Source organism: Lottia gigantea (assembly GCF_000327385.1).
Source record: "Lottia gigantea unplaced genomic scaffold LOTGIsca_42, whole genome shotgun sequence".
Lineage (NCBI taxonomy): Eukaryota > Metazoa > Mollusca > Gastropoda > Lottiidae > Lottia > Lottia gigantea.
In genome coordinates, this window is record NW_008709463.1 from 21,806 (window position 1) to 41,185 (window position 19,380).

At 33.2% G+C, this 19,380-nt stretch overlaps 2 protein-coding genes across 2 annotated transcripts; one reads left to right on the forward strand and one right to left on the reverse strand.

Annotated features, from left to right (window-relative positions):
- Positions 1 to 11,480: 11,480 nt before the first annotated feature.
- Positions 11,481 to 12,287, forward strand: LOTGIDRAFT_73550 (hypothetical protein; the record flags this gene model as incomplete). The annotated part of the gene is made up of 1 exon (XM_009060341.1): positions 11,481 to 12,287. A coding segment is annotated over one exon (807 nt), but the record flags the coding sequence as incomplete, so codon positions are not given.
- A 5,465-nt stretch (positions 12,288 to 17,752) lies between these two features.
- On the reverse strand, positions 17,753 to 19,126 carry LOTGIDRAFT_122782 (hypothetical protein; the record flags this gene model as incomplete). Its single annotated transcript, XM_009060348.1, has 1 exon — positions 17,753 to 19,126. The coding sequence occupies one exon, from the start codon at positions 19,124 to 19,126 to the stop codon at positions 17,753 to 17,755; it is 1,374 nt and encodes a 457-aa protein (XP_009058596.1).
- Between the last annotated feature and the right edge of the window lie 254 nt (positions 19,127 to 19,380).

The window sequence follows — 19,380 nt, forward strand, 5'->3', positions numbered from 1 at the left end:
AATACTATGACGTGAGGTATCTATATCTCTTACATTTGCTTGTTATCGTTACAATCGTAGTCTTGAGGGTGAAACACCACCTCTTCGCTTGAGCCATTTTCAGACAGTAGTTTCGTATTGTATTACTGTAACAAAGGGGTAACATTTAAAATGTATATTTGTTTATAAGTTTTGTTTCAGCACAGCTTTAATGTTTAACAAAAGTACACACTGAACACATAGTCACAAATACTAACAATCAACTCAAATCTGTTCACCCTATTCTATTTTTCTTCTATACCTTATCCATTGGTGAGCTTTTGCTCTACTCACAAATGTGATCTCAACACCCTGAGCATTCTTACTCTTCCTATCATGTTATTCATTAAGCCTTAAGTTTTCAAAGTGAAAGGACTGTTTCAGTGCTTCTAGATTTCATATGGTTTTGGAGGGAATTTCTATTTCAAAGATTCAGTTTTGCCATTTGTATTTCATGGATTGCTTATTGATTATGGATATAATTAGGAATTAGATCAGTCTTTATTAAAGGTATGTTTTATTTTATATATTCTGAATAGTCTACTGCTTTTGTAAGGGCCTGTAAGTTAGGTAATGGTTTATGTAAGAAAAGTGTATGGCAGCCATTTTTAATTCTTAAAGTTATTGCATATATACAGTTCCAGTATACATGTATTGCAGTTCAGTTGTGGTAATTGTTATTATAATAGAAGTATTTTAATTAATTCACAAATAGAGTATAAATATAGTTTTTAATAAGGTTATTGGTTCTTTTAGGTTTAAGATATTTCGTCTTACCTGCCAGTCGTGTAGTTACTTCAAACCCCCAACTTCTGGGTATGTATTTTGTATATTATTACTGCATATTTAATATTTCATTATTTATATTAAGCAAGTACGATTAAAGTGGTATTAAGTAGATAATTTGTATTTTTAAGTATTAGCATAGTTGTAATGTTATTTTAATTATTCTGATAGTTGTATGTAATTATAGTTATTGTACTTTCAGGGGTTTTGTTATATTTCAATGTTTAATAAAGTTTATAAAAATGGAACCCAGCGTAGCTTAATACATCATCTACGTCTAACCCTACAACATTGATACAACTCTAAGACGATATTTAGACGGTTTTTACCAAATGAAGAGGTAGTTTGAACAACTAGAAATGTTTGCAATCGCAAATGATTAAGGGATTCGCAAGTTTTATTATTTTTTTCCTGGGACCCAGGGGCGAAGTGGTAAAGAGGGCGAAATGACGTTAAACTACCTTAATTGACTCTTAAATCTGAGAGCTAGTTACAGGAAAAGATAACTCAGTCCGTACTAAGCACACTGCAGACTACAATTAACTAACAAATTAACCCATTTCACTCTTTTTCGCTAAATAAAGAGAAAACTAACGTTTTTAGCACAAATTAGGATCTTTTTTACATGAAACCAGATTAAAGAGCTGTCCCTGGTTAAACTTAAGAAGCATGAAATGTGCCAGAGTCACTGTCAAAGTGTGGAGTCTTGATTTGTTTTAAAAATAGGTTTGATATAAGCAACAACTAAGTCAAACATGACTGGCAAATAAGATTATACACACCCCTAAAACACTGTGTCATTTTGTGGGGAATGCAGCACCTATTTCAAGGAAGAAGTAGGCTGAATTATTTGTTTTGATTCATTCTCTTTCTTTGTTTTAAATCCAAAGAACATAATTCTGAGGCGTTTTATTTTTTTTATGTCTTTATCAACTTTTCTTTGGTGTGTAGCAAATGAGTGAAGGCACTGCGGTGGTTTTTGCTGTCTGGTTTTTGTTTGCATCAATTTTTGTTTATGATTTTCGGAACTCGGAAATGAAATGAATGGAGACTTTACGTCTTGCATGTCTGCAGCTGCTAGTGAAGACGGGCTCTGCAGCCTACAATGCATTGTGCAATAAGGGAAATTTTGCCAACACATGAAGGCATTAGCCTAAAAAAATTTCATTTTAGATTGAATTGTTGAGAGATCATTAAGGGTCACGGCCAGTAGCACCCTGGGCAAAGGGTTCCATTCGAAAGACTGCGCCTGTTGAACTCAGAGCTTGATTAATTTGTCTTGTAAGGAGATCTAGCGTGTACGGTCATGTGGAAAGCCGGTCTATCAGCTGTTCAATTAGAGAATTAGACTTGAAAAAAATTGAAAAGAAAGTTTGCTGTTAAATTAATATAATTTTGTTATCGCAAAAAAATTTTAAATTCTTGAAAGATGAATTCTTTAATGCAGCCTGGTTTGATTGCTCTGTTATGTATTTGACTTTCAGTTTGGATTTGTTTTTAATGATCTTTTTTTTTTTGCAATGAGTGTGATGATTGGGAGATATTATCTCAGCTGGTGCAGAGCCCTGGACAGATAGGCCTTTCTTACTACAGATAGATATCTGCCAGTGCCACTGTTCTATTCATTCTGTAAGATCTTCACTTTCAGTATGGCTGATAACCATTTGACCTCCTTTTCAGGGATGTTGTCTTTCTGACTGCAATTTTGTAGCTTGGTAAATATTTCATTGCATGGAGAAACAACACAGCATAGGCTAAGAAGGGTTGACAGCGGTCGGTTTTGACATCCCATCTCTGTACCAGGTTCGAGAGGTGCGAACTTTCTCACGCTTAGTCTTCTCAAAACTTCCCAATGCACTGGCATCTCATACTGAAGCAATAGAGACACGCCTCAATGTATCCCCTCAAAAATCAACACAAGAAATTATAAAGAATAGCCTTTAATTTGCTTATTTTCACAATTTCATGAATGTAAACAATGAATTTCACGACTGCGTCCGCCATGTTTGTTGGCAATCGAAAGTAGAGGCTAGTCTTGATTGTCACACTATCACAGCTTAATAGGCGCTCATGTCTCGATTGTCATACAATCTAATTTCATTAGAGGCCAAACCGCCCCAATGTCATTTCGTCCTAGGTAAATAAATTTGTCTTGATACAACTCTAAGACGATATTTAGACGGTTTTTACCAAATGAAGAGGTAGTTTGAACAACTAGAAATGTTTGCAATCGCAAATGATTCAGGGATTCGCAAGTTTTATTATTTTTTTCCTGAGACCCTGGGGCGAAGTGGTAAAGAGGGCGAAATGACGTTAAACTACCTTAATTGACTCTTAAATCTGAGAGCTAGTTACAGGAAAAGATAACTCAGTCCATACTAAGCCGACTTCAGACAACAAATAACTAACAAATTAACCCATTTCACTCTTTTTCGCTAAATAAAGAGAAAACTAACGTTTTTAGCACAAATTAGGGTCTTTTTTTTTTACATGAAACCAGATTTAAGAGCTGTCCTTGGTTAAACTTAAGAAGCATAAAATGTGCCAGAGTCACTGTCAAAGTGTGGTGTCTTGATTTGTTCAAACATATGTTTCATATAAGCAACAACTAAGTCAAACATGACTTGGAAATAAGATTATAAGAAATTGTCTAAACGGTAGGCCCTATTAGTCTCTTTTCAAGATGTTTCCTCTCCACTTGAACGATAATTTCCACCATAGACAGAACAGGAGACGACTCAATCCTCCTTCAAAAGTCAGGCTCTATGCGCGTTGATCGCGAACTTTAATCCACCATTACAAAAAAATTTGACATCATTCAATGGAGTTACCCCCCTTGGCAAATGACGTAGGTCGTAGACTTGATTGTCCCATAAGCAATAAAATGGTTCTGGTACTTTAGTCTCGAATATCAAACAAAACAAATAGAGTAGAAATAACAAAATGGCGGGTTTTTGTCAGAAGATTCAACTGTACATCAGTTCAAAGAGGATAGGACTAAATCAAACAACTGATTTGGCAATCAGGGGATTGGATCACGTTCTTTTAAATTTCTCCGAGGTCTGCAAACAGATTTTGATCCTTGTCTTGTCTTTCTTTAGCCTGAACCGTGAATACAAAATCTTGAGGTGGTACACATTGTAGTCAAAAGAGCCAAATTCACCACAAGTCAATTTCTTTTGTACAAGTAAAAACTTTCTCAGTCGTTTATAAATGAATATATTTGTTTAAGTTTTGAACAGGATATTCCAGATACATTGCAATACCAAATGAAACAATAAGATAATTTTAAGCTTACATGCAAAAGTAGAAAAAAAATTATTTCTGCAGTGTTTGATTTAACCCTAACCTAACCCATGTTACCTAAGCTATTTCTATTAACATTTATTATGCCTATATGTGAACTATGTTTTGATCTAAATTAAGATTTTAATGTTTAAACTTTTTACAGAATACAAGTTGAAACAATGAAATAATTTAAGGTTCCATGCAAAAGTAAAAAAAAAATTTATTTCTGTAGTGTTTGATTTGGTACGAATGTACCTCAAGCTATTTCTATTTTTTTTTTTGTTTTATGCCTAAATGTGGACTATGTTTTGATCTAAATTAAGATTTTAATATTTGAAATTGTAATTTCTTTCAGAGTTTTGGAAATATGAAGAGTCTGTAATATCTGTAAAGTTTTTATGTTACTTGGCAAAGATTATTATTTAAGTAAAAACAGTTAGAAACAAGGTGTCAACAAAATTCATCTTTAATCAGGTAACATATTAGTTTCTTCTCAATTTTTTCTCTTTTTCAGGTTTACATTGTATTTCCTTCGATGCCTATTTTATGACTATTGTTTGATCTAAATTAAGATTTTAATATTTGAAATTGTAATTTCTTTCAGGGTTTTGGAAATATGAAGAGATTGTAATATCTGTAAAGTTTTTATGTTCCTCGACAAGATTATTATTTGAGAAGATTTCACCAAAAACACAAGATGTCAACAAAGTACAAATTTAGTCAGGTAACAAATTTATTTGTTTTGAAGTTTTTCTGCTTTCCAGGTTTTTGGTAGAATGACAAACTTAAAACTTTTTACAGACCTAGTTTTGAAAAAGAAATATGAAAGTTATAGTTCATTTAGAATTTTAAACGTCATTATATTGTATCCTGAAGTTCTGATGAAAATAGTACAAAAGTAAAACAGCTCTGACTCGCTTATGAATGAATATATTTGTATAATTTTTGGACAGGATATTCCACATACATTGCAATGCAAATTGAAACAATAAAATAAATTTAAGCTTCCATGCAAAAGTAAAAAACAAATTATTTCTGTAGTTTTGATTTGGTGGGAAGTTACCAAAAGCTATTTCTATTTATTTTTGTTATGCCTATATGTGGACTAAGTTTTGATCTAAATTAAGATTTTAATGTTTGAAATTGTAATTTCTTTCAGGGTTTTGGACATATGAAGAATCTGTAATATCTGTAAAGTTTTTATGTTATTTGACAAAGTGATTATTTTGAAGATATCAGTAAAAAAACAGTCAGAAACAAGATTTCAACAAAGTACAACTTTATGAAAAGTCATGTATGGTTGATGATATTTATTATGACCCGGGGGGACATCACAAACATAAACATACAGATGAATGAAAAGATGATAACAAGATGGCCTCAGACCATGCTTACACGACTACTACATGTTCATCGACTGCCAGGCCAGAGCGGAAGTTTTCCTTTTGTCCCTTGACAACTTCCAGTAACAACACCGAGCTAGTCACTATTTTATGTTAACACTTTAGTCAGGTAACAAATTTGTTTGTTCTGAATTTTTTCTGCTTTTCAAGTTTTTGTTTGAATGACAATCTTTAAACTTTTTACAGAACCAGTTTCTATAGAGAAATAAGAAAGTTATAGTTGATTTAGAATTTTACGTGTCATTATATTGTTGCCTGTCGTTCTGATGAAAGTTGTATAAAAGTAAAATAGCTCTCAATCCCTTATGAATGAATATATTTGTATATTTTTTGGACAGGATATTCCAGATACATTGCAATACAAATTGAAACAATAAAATAATTTTAAGCTTCCATACAAAAGTAAAAAGAAATTATTTCTGCAGTGTTAGATTTTGTTTCTATCTTTTTTATGCCTATTTTTGGAATAAGTTTTGATCTAAATTAAGATTCTAATGTTTGAAATTGTAATTTTTTCAGGGTTTGGGAAATATGAAGAGTCTGTAATATCTGTAAAGATTGTATGTTATGTGACAATATTTGTTCCAAATTTTTTCTGTTTTCGAGGTTTTTGTTAGAATGACAAACTTATAACTTTTTACAGACCATTTTTTTCGACATCACATCTCTGTACCAGTTGGACTGTAGGCTGGTGTAGAACTTCCTCACATTTAGTCTTATTAAAACCTCCCAATGCACAGACTTTAATTTACTTATTTTCACAATTTAATGAATGTAATCAAGAAATTTCAAGACTCTGTCCGCCATGTTTTTTATAAACAATTTTCTGTATACCAAATAATTTTTTAAAGGTGATATTTTTGCCTTTTTGAATAAATTTTTAGCTTAAATTATCACGTCTTGATTTTCTTCACAAGGGTCATAATTTTTTTCTCCAAACTTTCAGTGAGTTTCAAGTTTAAGAGACATCTGAATTGTTTTATTTTAACTGTCAAAAAACATTCAGGAGCTGTTTTCATGATAGAAACTCAATGACAGTTTCAAACTAATTATGAGTCATAACTTATTCAAGAACTTCTACGACAGTTTTCTGGGCTGTCAACATTATTCCAGGATCTCCTGTCCTCTTTTTTGCTGAGCTGTTACGTTGTTAGACGCAAAGAAAGGCATGTAACAAGCAGAAAAATCACTAAACTTACAGACTCTTATCTGATGGAATCTGCTGGATAAATGGAGTTAGGGTTTGTTCATACTACATGCAGAGCAGCACAGAGAAGATTGTAGTGGTCAGTCTTTCACATGTAAGCAATCAATCATTTGCTTGGAGGCAAATTTCCTGAGCGTGTCACTCGCCTGGTAATGGTGTAAACAGCTGAGCATATGTACATTGAAAACTAACTACTAACTAACCGCTACTATGCACTCTGCTACGCGCCGCCCTGCTCAGCTTGTAGTGTGAACGAACTCTAAAGCCAAAGGGACAATGATGGGTGTCATAGTATTGCCTTATTTTAAATAATAGAATAACCCAACCCATCACTCCTCTAAACTACAGGCTTCTAATAGACTACTCCATGTATATATTGCCATGCACTGTTCTTCGTACAATTTTCTCCACTAACATCCACACCCATATACCATGTGGTGTCCTTTGATTTGATTAATAGCTCGGCCTCTATTACAGGTAAGAAAACCTGATCATTGTTTCCCTTATTTAGACCCCCCGCTGCACTGACATCTCTTACTGGAGATATGGAGACACTCTTCAACATATTCTCTAGAAAATCAACACAAAAATTGATAAAGAATAGACTTTAATTCACTTATTTTCACAATTTTTTTTTTGTAAACAATGAATTTCAAAACTATCCGCCATATTTGTGTACAATACGCTTCGCCTCATTATGTTTTCTATTTTCTATTGGGTCGTGACCTCCATGTGGCTGTGGTAGTTAGGTAGAATATTTTTCTTGACCATACAGCATAATTTAGGGTATGAAATCCTCTATTTTTAAAGGAAGCTCTGTTTTAAAGTTATTTTTAGAAGTTGTCATTTAACAGTGTAAGGGAAACAACTCTCATCTCCCCATGATATTCAAGTCTCGATTGTCACACAACGTAATATTCTTATTGGCCTAACCGTCCAAATGTCATTTCGTCCCGGGGTAAGTAAATTTGTTTTGATATGACTCTAGGACGATATTAAGACAGTTTCTACCAAATCAAAAGATAAATTGAACAACTAGAAACGTATGCAGTCGTAAATGATCAGAGAATTCGCAAGTTTTATTACTTCTTCAGAACCTGAGGCGAAGTGGTAAAGAGGGCGAAATGACGTTAAAATACCTTTATTGACTCTTAAATCTGAGAGCTAGTAACAGGAAAAGATAACTCAGTCCATACTAAGCCGACTTCAGACAACAAATAACTAACAAATTAACCCATTTTACACTATTTTTGTAAATAAAGACAAAACTAATAAATCTAGCACAAATTCAGATTTTTTTTACATGAAACTAGTGTAAAGATCTGTCCATTGTTCAACTGAACAAGCGTAAAGTGATCCAGAGTCACTGTCAAAGTGTGGGGGTCTTGATTTGTTTAATAATATGTTTGATAAAGGCAACAAATTAAAAGCCGGGCATCCACTTGAGAGTTTTATAGAACGAGTTCGCTCTCCGAGAGTAACGCGCGAGTGGATGGTATTTTGCGAGAAACTGTTGGACAGGCGCAACCAACTCTCGATGAGAGCTATTTCTCTCAAGTGGAAGGGGGTCTCCTATAAAATGTCAGGCATCAGAACCCAGCTGTCGATAGAACTGCAGCGAGTGATTTTCTGTCAAGTGGAAGGGGGTCTGCTACAAACTGTCGAATACAGATTTCTGTTTGAGAGTGCTCTCAAATAATAGAACAGTGTTCTATTTCTGCGAGAACTGTCAGCTTTTTTTTAACAGGCCTATCATATTTTTCACAACACCTGGAGTCTGAAATATGTCGAAACGTACGGAATGGACGCATGAAGAGATTGAGCGCCTCATCACAGAATATGAAACTCATCCTGTGCTTTGGGATGTTCAATCGACTGAATTTCCAGACAGGCAGAAAATGAACGATGCATGGAAGAACTTGGCTGAAACGGTACAAAAAAACATTGTGCACTTTTTTTCTCTATTTTGTCTTTCCATCAATTATAATCATAGCTGCAGCAATGGACAACAACATTTTCCAATCGGCAGTTGTACATCACAACTTTGTCTCTCAGGACACTCTGATAGTTACTCGCAAAAAAATTTACTCTCAATTGCTCTCAAATGGAAGGAGCACGGACAGTTCTCTCGCGAGTGACTCGCGAATACTCGCAGGTAAAACTCTCAAGTGGATGGCCAGCTTAAGTCAAACATGACTGGAAAATAAGATAATACATATCCCTAAAACACTGTTTCATTTGTGGGGAATGAGGCACCTATTTAAAGGGAGAAGTAGGCTTAAATATTTTTTTTTAAATTAATTTTGTTTCCTTTTTTTAAAATCAAAAGAACATAATTCTGAGGCATTTTATTTTTTTTGTCTTTATTAATTTTTTTGGTATGTAGCAAATTAGAGAAGCACTGCGGTGGTTCTTGCTGTCTGGTTTTTGTTTACATAAATTTTTGTTTATGATTTTCGGAACTTGGAAATGAAATGAATGATGACTTTACGTCTTACATTTCTGCAGCTGCTAGTGAAGACGGGTTATGTAGCTTACAATGCATTGTGCAATAAAGGAACTTTTGCCACCACATAAAGGCATTGGCCTAAAAAATTTCGTTTTAGATTGAATTGTTGAGAGATCATTAAGGTACATGGCCGGTAGCACCCTGGGCAAAGGTTTCAATGTTCCATTCGAAAGACTGCGCCTGTTGAATTCAGAGCTTGATTAGGTTTTTAAAGGTGCAACACCAATGAAACTCCATAAACAATAAATTTCATGACTCTGTCCGCCATGTTTGTTGACAATGGCAACCTCAATATAGTCTTGCTTGTCATAGCATCAACGCTAAATAGACAGTTCAGTCTTGATTGTCACACAATGCGATATTTTTAAAGGCCAAATCGCTCTTTGTCAGTTCGTCCATGATGAATAAATTTGTCTTCAAACGAGTTCAAGTCGAAATTGATAAAGTTTCGACCAAACTGCAAGTCCACTGGAACAATTTTCTGTCTTTAATGTTAAAAAATCAAAGAATTCCCAAGTTTTAGTATTTTTGCTTGAAAAAGTTGTGCGAAGTGGCAAAGAGGGGGCGAAATGGCTTTAATAGACCTTTTTTTTACTCCATAAGAATAGAACTAGCATCAAGAAAAGATAACTCAATTAATGCTAGGCTTAGTCTCGATTGTCACATATTGCAATATTTGTAAAGGCAAAACCGCCCTATGTCAATTCGTGCCTAGTACGACTTTAAAACAAAATTTAGAACACTACTTCGACCAGACCACAAATCCAAAAATTGGCCACGTAGAGGCTTCGTCATTGACTGGCCAGTCCACCATATTGGATATCCATCACTGGCCAATCAAAGTTTGATACATATGTAATGATTCTATTAAATTCATGACCTTTTAGACGTTTTATTTGAATTACAAATGAATTACAAATTTTTCGTTTTTTGATTTAATTACAACAATTTTAATCAATCCAAAAAATTAGTGTATCCATCGGCCACAAAAATTGGCCGGCCACTGAAGTAATGACGAAGTGTCAATTGACAAAATCTTCAAATTAAAACAATAAAATCAACCCCTCTTGTCAAGGTATGTTGACAGTCTATTCTGATTTGTTTTAGGGAAAATGGTAACTATTAACACATTTGGGTTTGTCTAAGGAAGGCTTTGTCTGTTTTTTGTTAAAACGTTCATTATCACTTACTTTACATTTTCTTGCAAATATGGCGGCGATGGCTGGTCTTGGAGGAAGTAATTATGGAAAACACTTTCGACCAAAATAGGGCACTTGTCTTTTTTTTATGACTTTTGATTGTGTTTATTCCGATCACAGAAATGTAAATATACTTTGTTTTTTCGTGGGACATGGTAACCATGACAGATCGTATTGTTATGTTATGCTTTGAATTTGACATTAAACTACATGCCTATGGTATATTATAAAGCGTTATTTTTATTTTAAACTCAAACCTCTTTGCTATGATCTTCAAAATGTTTATGTCATAAATATAGGCCTATTTTATAATATCTTTTTCTTTTTTTTTTTTTTGTAGTAAATGTTGAAAATAGTATATGGACGTCTGAAAAGGGAAAGTTATGGAGCTGGATTCTACTCATCCTTTACATTCCTATACAGAAGGTTTGAAATATTTCATCAGAAATAATGACATGAGTTCCAGCATTAACAGGGAATTCAATTTAGTGACTGTGACGTCCACGCTTAAAATACCAATTGACGTGAAGTCGCGTATTCAACAGGGAGAACCTGATTGGCTGAGAACCGTTGAAGTTTTGGATATCCATATTGCCGAGGATGTCATCCAGAAAGAAATTCCAGTTTCTGTTGCCCAAATTACAAACTTACTTCATAACGAAATTAACGTAGTTGATGATATGGATATAAAACTCACTGCCGAAATTCTGGAAAATTTTAAAAAAGAAAGCACAAATTTCTCTCTGGAGCCTCTGTCAAGAATCGTTCCACAATCTACGGACGCAGAAAATAGTGTAGACACAATGGAAGGTGATCTACTTACTGATGATGAGGCAGACGGGTTTGAGTCTTCAGAATCACCAATCAAGTCAGAATTTTCTTCAGAAAATACCAATTCTGAAAATCAAAATTCCCAGACAGATTTAACAACGGAAATCAAAGATGAATCGGATACCTTGGGAGACAGAAGCACCAGAAGACCAGAAACTCGTTCAAAAAGAGCAAGGAGAAACAAGTCAAGTTCTCAAAAGAAAGACGAGGGTTCTCCTAAAAAAGGAGGAAACTGTGGGCAATGTGGGAAATATTTCCGTAATTTGACATATCATCTACCCGTACATTTATCAGAAAGGCCATTCCAGTGTCAACTTTGTGAAAAATCTTTTAAATCAGAACCAGTACTAAGACAGCACATGTATTTTCATTCTGGAAAAAAACCTTTTTCTTGTGACATCTGTAACAAATCATTTGCTTTAAAAAACACCCTGGCATCTCACATTCGCTCTCATACTGGAGAGAAACCATTTATCTGTCATGTCTGTGGTGCTAGCTATCGACGAGGACAAGAGCTCAAGATTCATGTAGCCAAACATTCTGGAGTTAAATCTTTTAATTGTGAATTTTGTGCCAAGACATTTTACTCGAAATATGACATCAAAGCACATACACGACTTCATACTGCTGAGTTGAAATATGTTTGTGAAGTTTGTGGAAAAAAGTTTCGTGCTCAAGGAATTTTAAATGTCCATTCTAAAATTCATTCAGAAGAGAAACTTTTTGCGTGTGATCTTTGCAGCAGTAGTTTTGCCACAAAAGGTTATTTAGCAAAACACAAGAAGACACATGATAAGAAACGAGACTTCAAATGTAATGATTGTAACAAATTATTTAAAACATTACATACTTATAATAAACATAGACAGGTCCAGCATTCAAATGAGCGGCCATTTGAGTGTAAAATTTGTCATAAGACGTTCAAATTGGGATATGTCTTGCAACAACATCAACGTTTGCATCGGGATGTCAAGGACTATGCCTGTCAGTTCTGTGAGAAATCTTTCACGTTTAAAAGCAGTTTGTCGTCTCATCTTAAAAACCATCATAAACAGGAACAGTTGAATGTGAGTTTGGTAGCCGATATTCAGGAAATCATCATTCCACCATTCAGTGTAATACAGGTTCCTGGAGTATCGCAGGATCCATCGGAAATAACCAGCATAGAAATCAATTATCCACTTCAACATATTCCTGATCAATAAAATATGTCTTAATCAGAGTTTTCTCCCTTTAATTGTTATATGAGGGGCTTGTATGAATTCATCCAATACTTTACTTCTGGATGGTGAACTTCTCAACTTTCAATAGCTTTGTGGCATCAAGTTAAAATTGTATGGTCTTTTTAAGACTTAGTATCCGGCGCGTAACTAGGAGGAGGGGGGAGGGGAGGGGGAAGGGAAGGAGGAGGGGGACGGGGGGTCAGTGTCACCCTGGAAATATATTCGCCTTGCCTGCTAAATTCAAACAAATTCTCAATTAAAGCTGAAATCAGTCTCTATCAGCTTTTGCCTCCCCATGCAAATGAGGCCGCCCCCTTAGCACATTTAGCTGGTTACAGGCCTGCTTAGTTTCCATTTAAATGAGCAATTCTCCCAAAAGTAAAATGCAATAGATTTACATCACATATGCACATATCTACCTGGACCATGATTTAAAATTAAAAAAAGACAAACAACACAATATATAATAAATAATGAAAACATAGCTTTATTAAAAATGAAGATATGATGATGTTATACATAAAACATAACAAAATATCAATTTACTTCAGAAGCTTGAGCTGTAAACTTAAATATAATTTCACTACCAGACATTTACTGACATATTTCAAAAAACTAATATTAAAAGCACAAGCCGAAATATTTTGTAAAAATAGGAATATTTGGACTTTTCAAAGGTTATAGTCACCTAAATATATTTGTATAAGCCAAATATTTAGATGACAGTTCCTCTTAAATACAATGAATATTTCTTCTCTCTGACAGATTAACAAAGTTTCCTAGTTGAGCAAAAGCACACTACGGAATGCAAAATTCTAAATAACAATTTATTCTCTACCTAACCTGTAGGGGATTGAAATTATTTCCTCAAAATAACATGAAAAATACAAAACATAAAGGAAAAATGATGTCTTTTAAAGAAAATGTGTTAATTAAAAAATTTGAGTATCATTAGACTAATAATAAAAGCCTGATTTCGTTTGTTTGCGTAGTGAATAAAAGCAATATTGTGATAAAATATATAACAGTATTTTAATGAGCAAATATATAACTATTTTAACAAGTAGTGAACCCTGCTCATACAACTACCTTTACTTAACAACCACTTCATTGTGGTCAATATCAGCAGCGGAGCCAAAGGGGGGAGGGGGCAGCCCCTTAAGCAAGTTTTTCAGGCAAAAATTTCATAACTGTGTTAAAGATTCGGGCAATCTCAGATATCTCGCCCCCTCTCGGGCGTAAACCTGGCTCCGTCACTGGTCAATATACAACCAATATAAGTCCCCCCCCCTACAACTTTTCAATATAACTAACAACTGATAAGAAATCCCCTTCATTACACGATCAGCGACCATGTCTTTACACCCCAAGAAATCAAAATGAGTCAATCAGACAACTATTACAGTTATCATTATCTCTGTATTGTTATTGTTTATTGGCATTTGTTAATCCTCAAAAGATTAATTAAATCATTATTTGATTATTTCAATCTAAAGATATAAAATGGCAACCAAAACAAAATAATTTTGGTGTTTATTCTGACTTAATGCTCTTCTAAGAGACCAACTCCTTTAACAGACCATTCTGGATTATTTCCTAGAGAGGTCTCTTAATACAGTTTCTACTTGATTGATAGTACATCAATTTAATTCTAACTAGGGTAAACTTATACTGGCAGTACACCATTACATTGGTCAAACATATTTTCTAAAATTTCTCTTAAATCACCATGCTTTTTTGAATTATTTGTTTATCTGAAGTAGGTAATTTTCTATCAAATTGATGTATTCCTATGCTGAAATCCATAGTCTCTACTTGTGACCTTGGCCAGTGCTTCTATAAGAGAGTATCTCTAATAAAAACCTAATACTAAAATTAACCATTACATAAGAAAACCTGGTATTTTTTGTGTTCGACTAGCATCAGAAAACTTTAAAAGAAGTCTTTATTGTAGATTAAGATGCTTAATGATCTACAATATTTGATATTGTATTGCTACAGTGTTCTAAGAACTACAGAAAACAGAACATGGAAGTAAAGTTAATTTTATAGATATAAACCTTATGAAATAAAACTTCATGTTTCTAATTTCTAAACAACATACGTTACTTACAAAATAACAATGCTTTAAGCAAATTATGACACAAAAGCTAACATTTTGTTAATACGAATATTAATGCTTAAAAATAAGAATGAATCAGATTTGAGAGATTCGGAAGGTAAAGGATCTTTTGAAGATCATGGCACATGACAGAAACCTAAGAGAAATGGAAAGTCAGACTGTTTCATGTTGATAAATCTACATCTACTGGATATTTCAAATTATTTTAAAATATGCTCAGATAGTAAGAGTAGGGGTAAGATATTGATATTTATAATAACTATAGTACCACTTGCAGCATGGAATGTATCTTAACTTGTAAAAACATGAGTATATTTCAAGATTATCTATCTGTGGTTTGATATCTTATAGGAATTGGTACAGATTGTCTGGTCTTGGATTATGTTTTTGTCTGATTATTAAGGTGAGATTAAGATATTATATGATCAGTGAGAATTTTTCGTTATTATAATTATCATATGGTCATATGAAATTGAAAAAAATCGAGTAAAAACATCGGATTGAACCAAATCATTTAAATTCAAGTTGAATTGATGATTTAAGTTAAACTCTACGAGTTCCCTCATCTCCTGACACTTTTAAAAATATTCCAGATTTCAACTAGGTTGCTTGGTGATAATTTATTCCTTATCAAGGCTCGAGATAAATATTATTAACGTTACGTTCTTTAAAAATCAGCCAATCAACAAGCTTTCTGCATACAATTGAAAATAATATTCACAGTGAGAGTTAAGTTATATTAGTGGATGAAATTACAGAGACTTAGCGAACCATGGTAGTTTCAATTAATTGATAAGAGAAGACCATTACTAGATTTGAAATTCATTAGTTAATTAACTAATTTTTAATTAAATATAAATAGTGTATAAGCAGAGAGGGTACAGACAGATACAAGATGATATGTGTAAGCTTATAAATATACCTATATATAAATAGGCTATACCTGATTCACACAACATGTAAAATAATGATATAAGCTGTGATAATAAGCTGATAAAACAGTCAAATAATGATCTAAATGACTTAATGAGATAAATAATAAAACTGATGCTGTGATAAATTATTAGTATTTCTCAGTTTGTTATCAAAGTTCAGTCAAACTGGGTAAAAACTAAACCATCATATGTTCATTTGTTCAAAGTATAAAAAGTTTAAAATCACAAAACGAAACCCAAATTCTAATAAAAACAGTTTGGCAATACATTATCAATCATAAATGAGGAAGTATTTCATAATGAAAATTAATTAAAACTGCTGATTTTTTGCATAAATTAAAAGCTAGTTTTTGAACATAGATAGAAAAGTTATTTTCCCTGACTAATCTGTGTATAAACAATCATCAATGAAATACTATTTATTAAGCATCATTTCAGGTGGAAGAAATTTAAATAAGGTTTCCAAATCTTTCTATATATATATTGAGAACACCTATAGTTTGAACTTACACCATTCTGATTTCCTACATCTGTTTTTTTAGTAATTTCATTTAAAACAGATTTAAACCACATGGTACTTGTGGTAGTGGCATTAGAATCCGGAAATGTTTCCGTGGAATTACAGGAACCATAGAAATATTCCAGGTGCAAATATAAGTATAAAGAAGTGCTCTCAAAGAATATATAAAATGCTATTAAACCTCTTTCGAATCTCTATTATTAATATAACTACAATTTTATACAAAAAATAACAATAATAATAATAAAATTAATACTAAATGAAGCTTGTATTAAAGTTTAAATTAAACATCATCGATGTCTTTTCTTTTTTCATAGAATGCTCCCCTCAAACAGGTTATAGCACCTCAAAAAGTCAATCATAGAATACTCCCTCAAACAGGTTATAGCACCTCAAAAAGTCAATCATAGAATACTCCCTCAAACAGGTTATAGCACCTCAAAAAGTCAGACATAATTCTAAATCTTAGATTTGTGTGGTTGAATTTTACAATATTTAACCTCCGAAATCAAAACAAACTTTTGATATTCTCCAAAAAAAATTAATTCAGTATCCTTAGAAATGAATATAAATTGAATGGTTTTAGAGATTCACTTAAATTTTATGAGCTTATTATTAGAAATATATAAAATATTCTTAAATATAAACCAGTGATCAGTATCATTTATGATAAAGAAGAATTGAGTATTCTTAAAGATCCATATAAATGCTATGGAGTAAAAAATCAAAACAAATCAAAATATACTCGTTAATATCTTCAAATTTAATTAGCTTCAAAAGCAAAATGAATTATTAATTCTTTAGCTTATTCTTAGTAATATTCTTAAAATATCCTTGAAAACAAGATAAATACCAGATCTAATAGCTCCAAGTACTTGCAGACAAAGATAAAGCGGATATCTAATCGACAATTACAATAACAAACTATTTTCGCTGTTAAAATAAACTGCTCAATATATCAATTATAGAGCAATAAATAAACAAACAATATCTAAATCAAATTTATCACAAAAAAATATTTTAAAAAACAAAGTAATATATAACTGCATTTCCAGAACAATGCCACTTTCTAGACGTTAATTATTCTTTTTGAAAACAACCTGAATCTGACAGACGCACCATTTTTTTTTACCAATTGTCTCAGTAACTTTTTTTTTTTAATTCATGTAACCTAATATCAGTATTCAAATCATACTCAAGATATACATGTATATCTCACCTAAATGCTTGGCAAATAACATCAATGAATGCTGTTTAAAATATCTAAAATCCAATTTAAATAACCACAATAGTAAATCAATAGGCAAGACTGAGAAAACACCCATAAAGGTGAATGGAGTATTCCAATATAAACTACAATTTTCAAATGACAAAATTAAAAGTAGAAATGATTTAATCGTAATGTACAGAATATAACTTAACAAAGCCAAGATTTAGCGTACTGAACATTTAAAATCCAAAAACAAACAATATTTATTCAGACATAGAAATTAAAACAGAACCCCTAAAAACATCTTGTTACTCAGACGCTTTGCTATCTTCAGACAACTGACCTATTTTCAGCCCGTGTTCCTACTGAAGTTGGAAAAGTAGAATTTATTCTCATGTCTACATTTTCATACAAGTCTGACATAAAAATAAGATAATTTGCTTTTTTAAAATCCTAATAAAAAGTTGAAAATTTATAAAAATGGACTAAAAGCTCCAAACATCAAACAATATGAATTCCTCGAGATGACTTCATTTCTTTACTCACCACGTGGAAATCTTTCTGAGCTGAAAATATACTCCAGATCACTGGAATTGTTTCTAAAACGGCTGTAATTTGTGGAATAAATAATAAAACAAGCACGAAAAAAAGACCTATAAGTTTGCGGCCACGCAGTGGATAAGATTTGAGCATTCCAAAGAAAAAGAGAAACAGCATAGTGCCAGCCATAAGAGAGAAGAGAAAGGCAAATAAAACTGAATTGGGTAGAGGGTAGTGTATTAATATGACACAGAACATCGGAGTGATTGGCATCATTGTCCAACATAACATCAACAAACCAATTCCACCTTTTAACTGAGTAGGAATACGTTTACTTCGTAGAACTAGGTTAATTCCTTGATACCAGCGTTTACGTTGTTTTATATAATCTAGTACCGTAAACGTACTTTTCTCCCACATCTCACCTTCCACCCAACCAAATTTATAACCTTCTTTCCAAGCCATCATCGCAAAATAACAATCTTCTGCGATACTGCCCTCCTTACCGAAATCAAATGTAACATGACGCTCGGCGCCTGCATTAGAAACATTGAACGATCCTTTCCAACTGAAAAGGGGACGATGCAGAAATCCAAGAGAAAAGCGCTGTAAACCATAATCCAAGGCGACGCGAATAAAATCAGCCATGGTAGTTATCCAATTGACGATTTCCTCATTAGCATAAGTGATAACGCCTTGTCCGAATTCATATTGTCCATCATTTATAAAATTAATAATTCCAATCAGACAATTTTCTGTTACCAAGGTTTCCTCGTCTAGATGGATTATCCAATCATTGTCACTCAAGATATTTACCTCCTCTTCCAAACAATACTGAAGAGCTCGTGCCTTGTAGAGAGTACCGTTCTTAGTTCTGTACTTATCTGGAACCACTATTTCGCGAACTTGAGAGGATTTTTTCATGCCAACATGACGATCTGTGGCAACTTCAAACACAAAATTGGCTAAGCCTAATTTAAAACATGTTTCAATGTTTCGTTGCACATTTTGTTTCACTAATTCTGGATATGTGCCTCTCGTAACTACGCGAAAACACAGAAAAGGTCCAAACATGAGCGAAGACCGCAGCACTGGTTTTTTAGGATGGGAATTAAAATAGGAAATTCCAAAGAGATTACAAGCTGACATCATAAGAGGAAGCAATAACATACATCGGATTACATATAATACAATACTTCCCAGAATTCCATATTCCTTCACTGGATCGCTAATGACCTGTTCACCCCAGGAAAGGTCACTGGTTAGATAAAAGGCGAAAAGAACGTAAGGTATTAGACACGCCACCGTCAACACATGTTTTATTTTCTGGCTCATGTTGGACGATGGGTTTTGAAAGAAATGGTACCACATGGAAGTTTTTGGTCAATCTGGATCTAGGGTCTAGGCTGGAATTTGTTACAGCATTTGCTGAGTGATCTGGAGAGTTGATATTTTAATGATGGCTGGATATTCCACACTTGAGTTAAACCGAACAATTTAATCCTGTTCTTCTCAATTATCTTGATCTGGTTGACCTTTAACTTTGGTGAGATATCCTATAAATAGAAAACAGGAGAAATTAATGAATA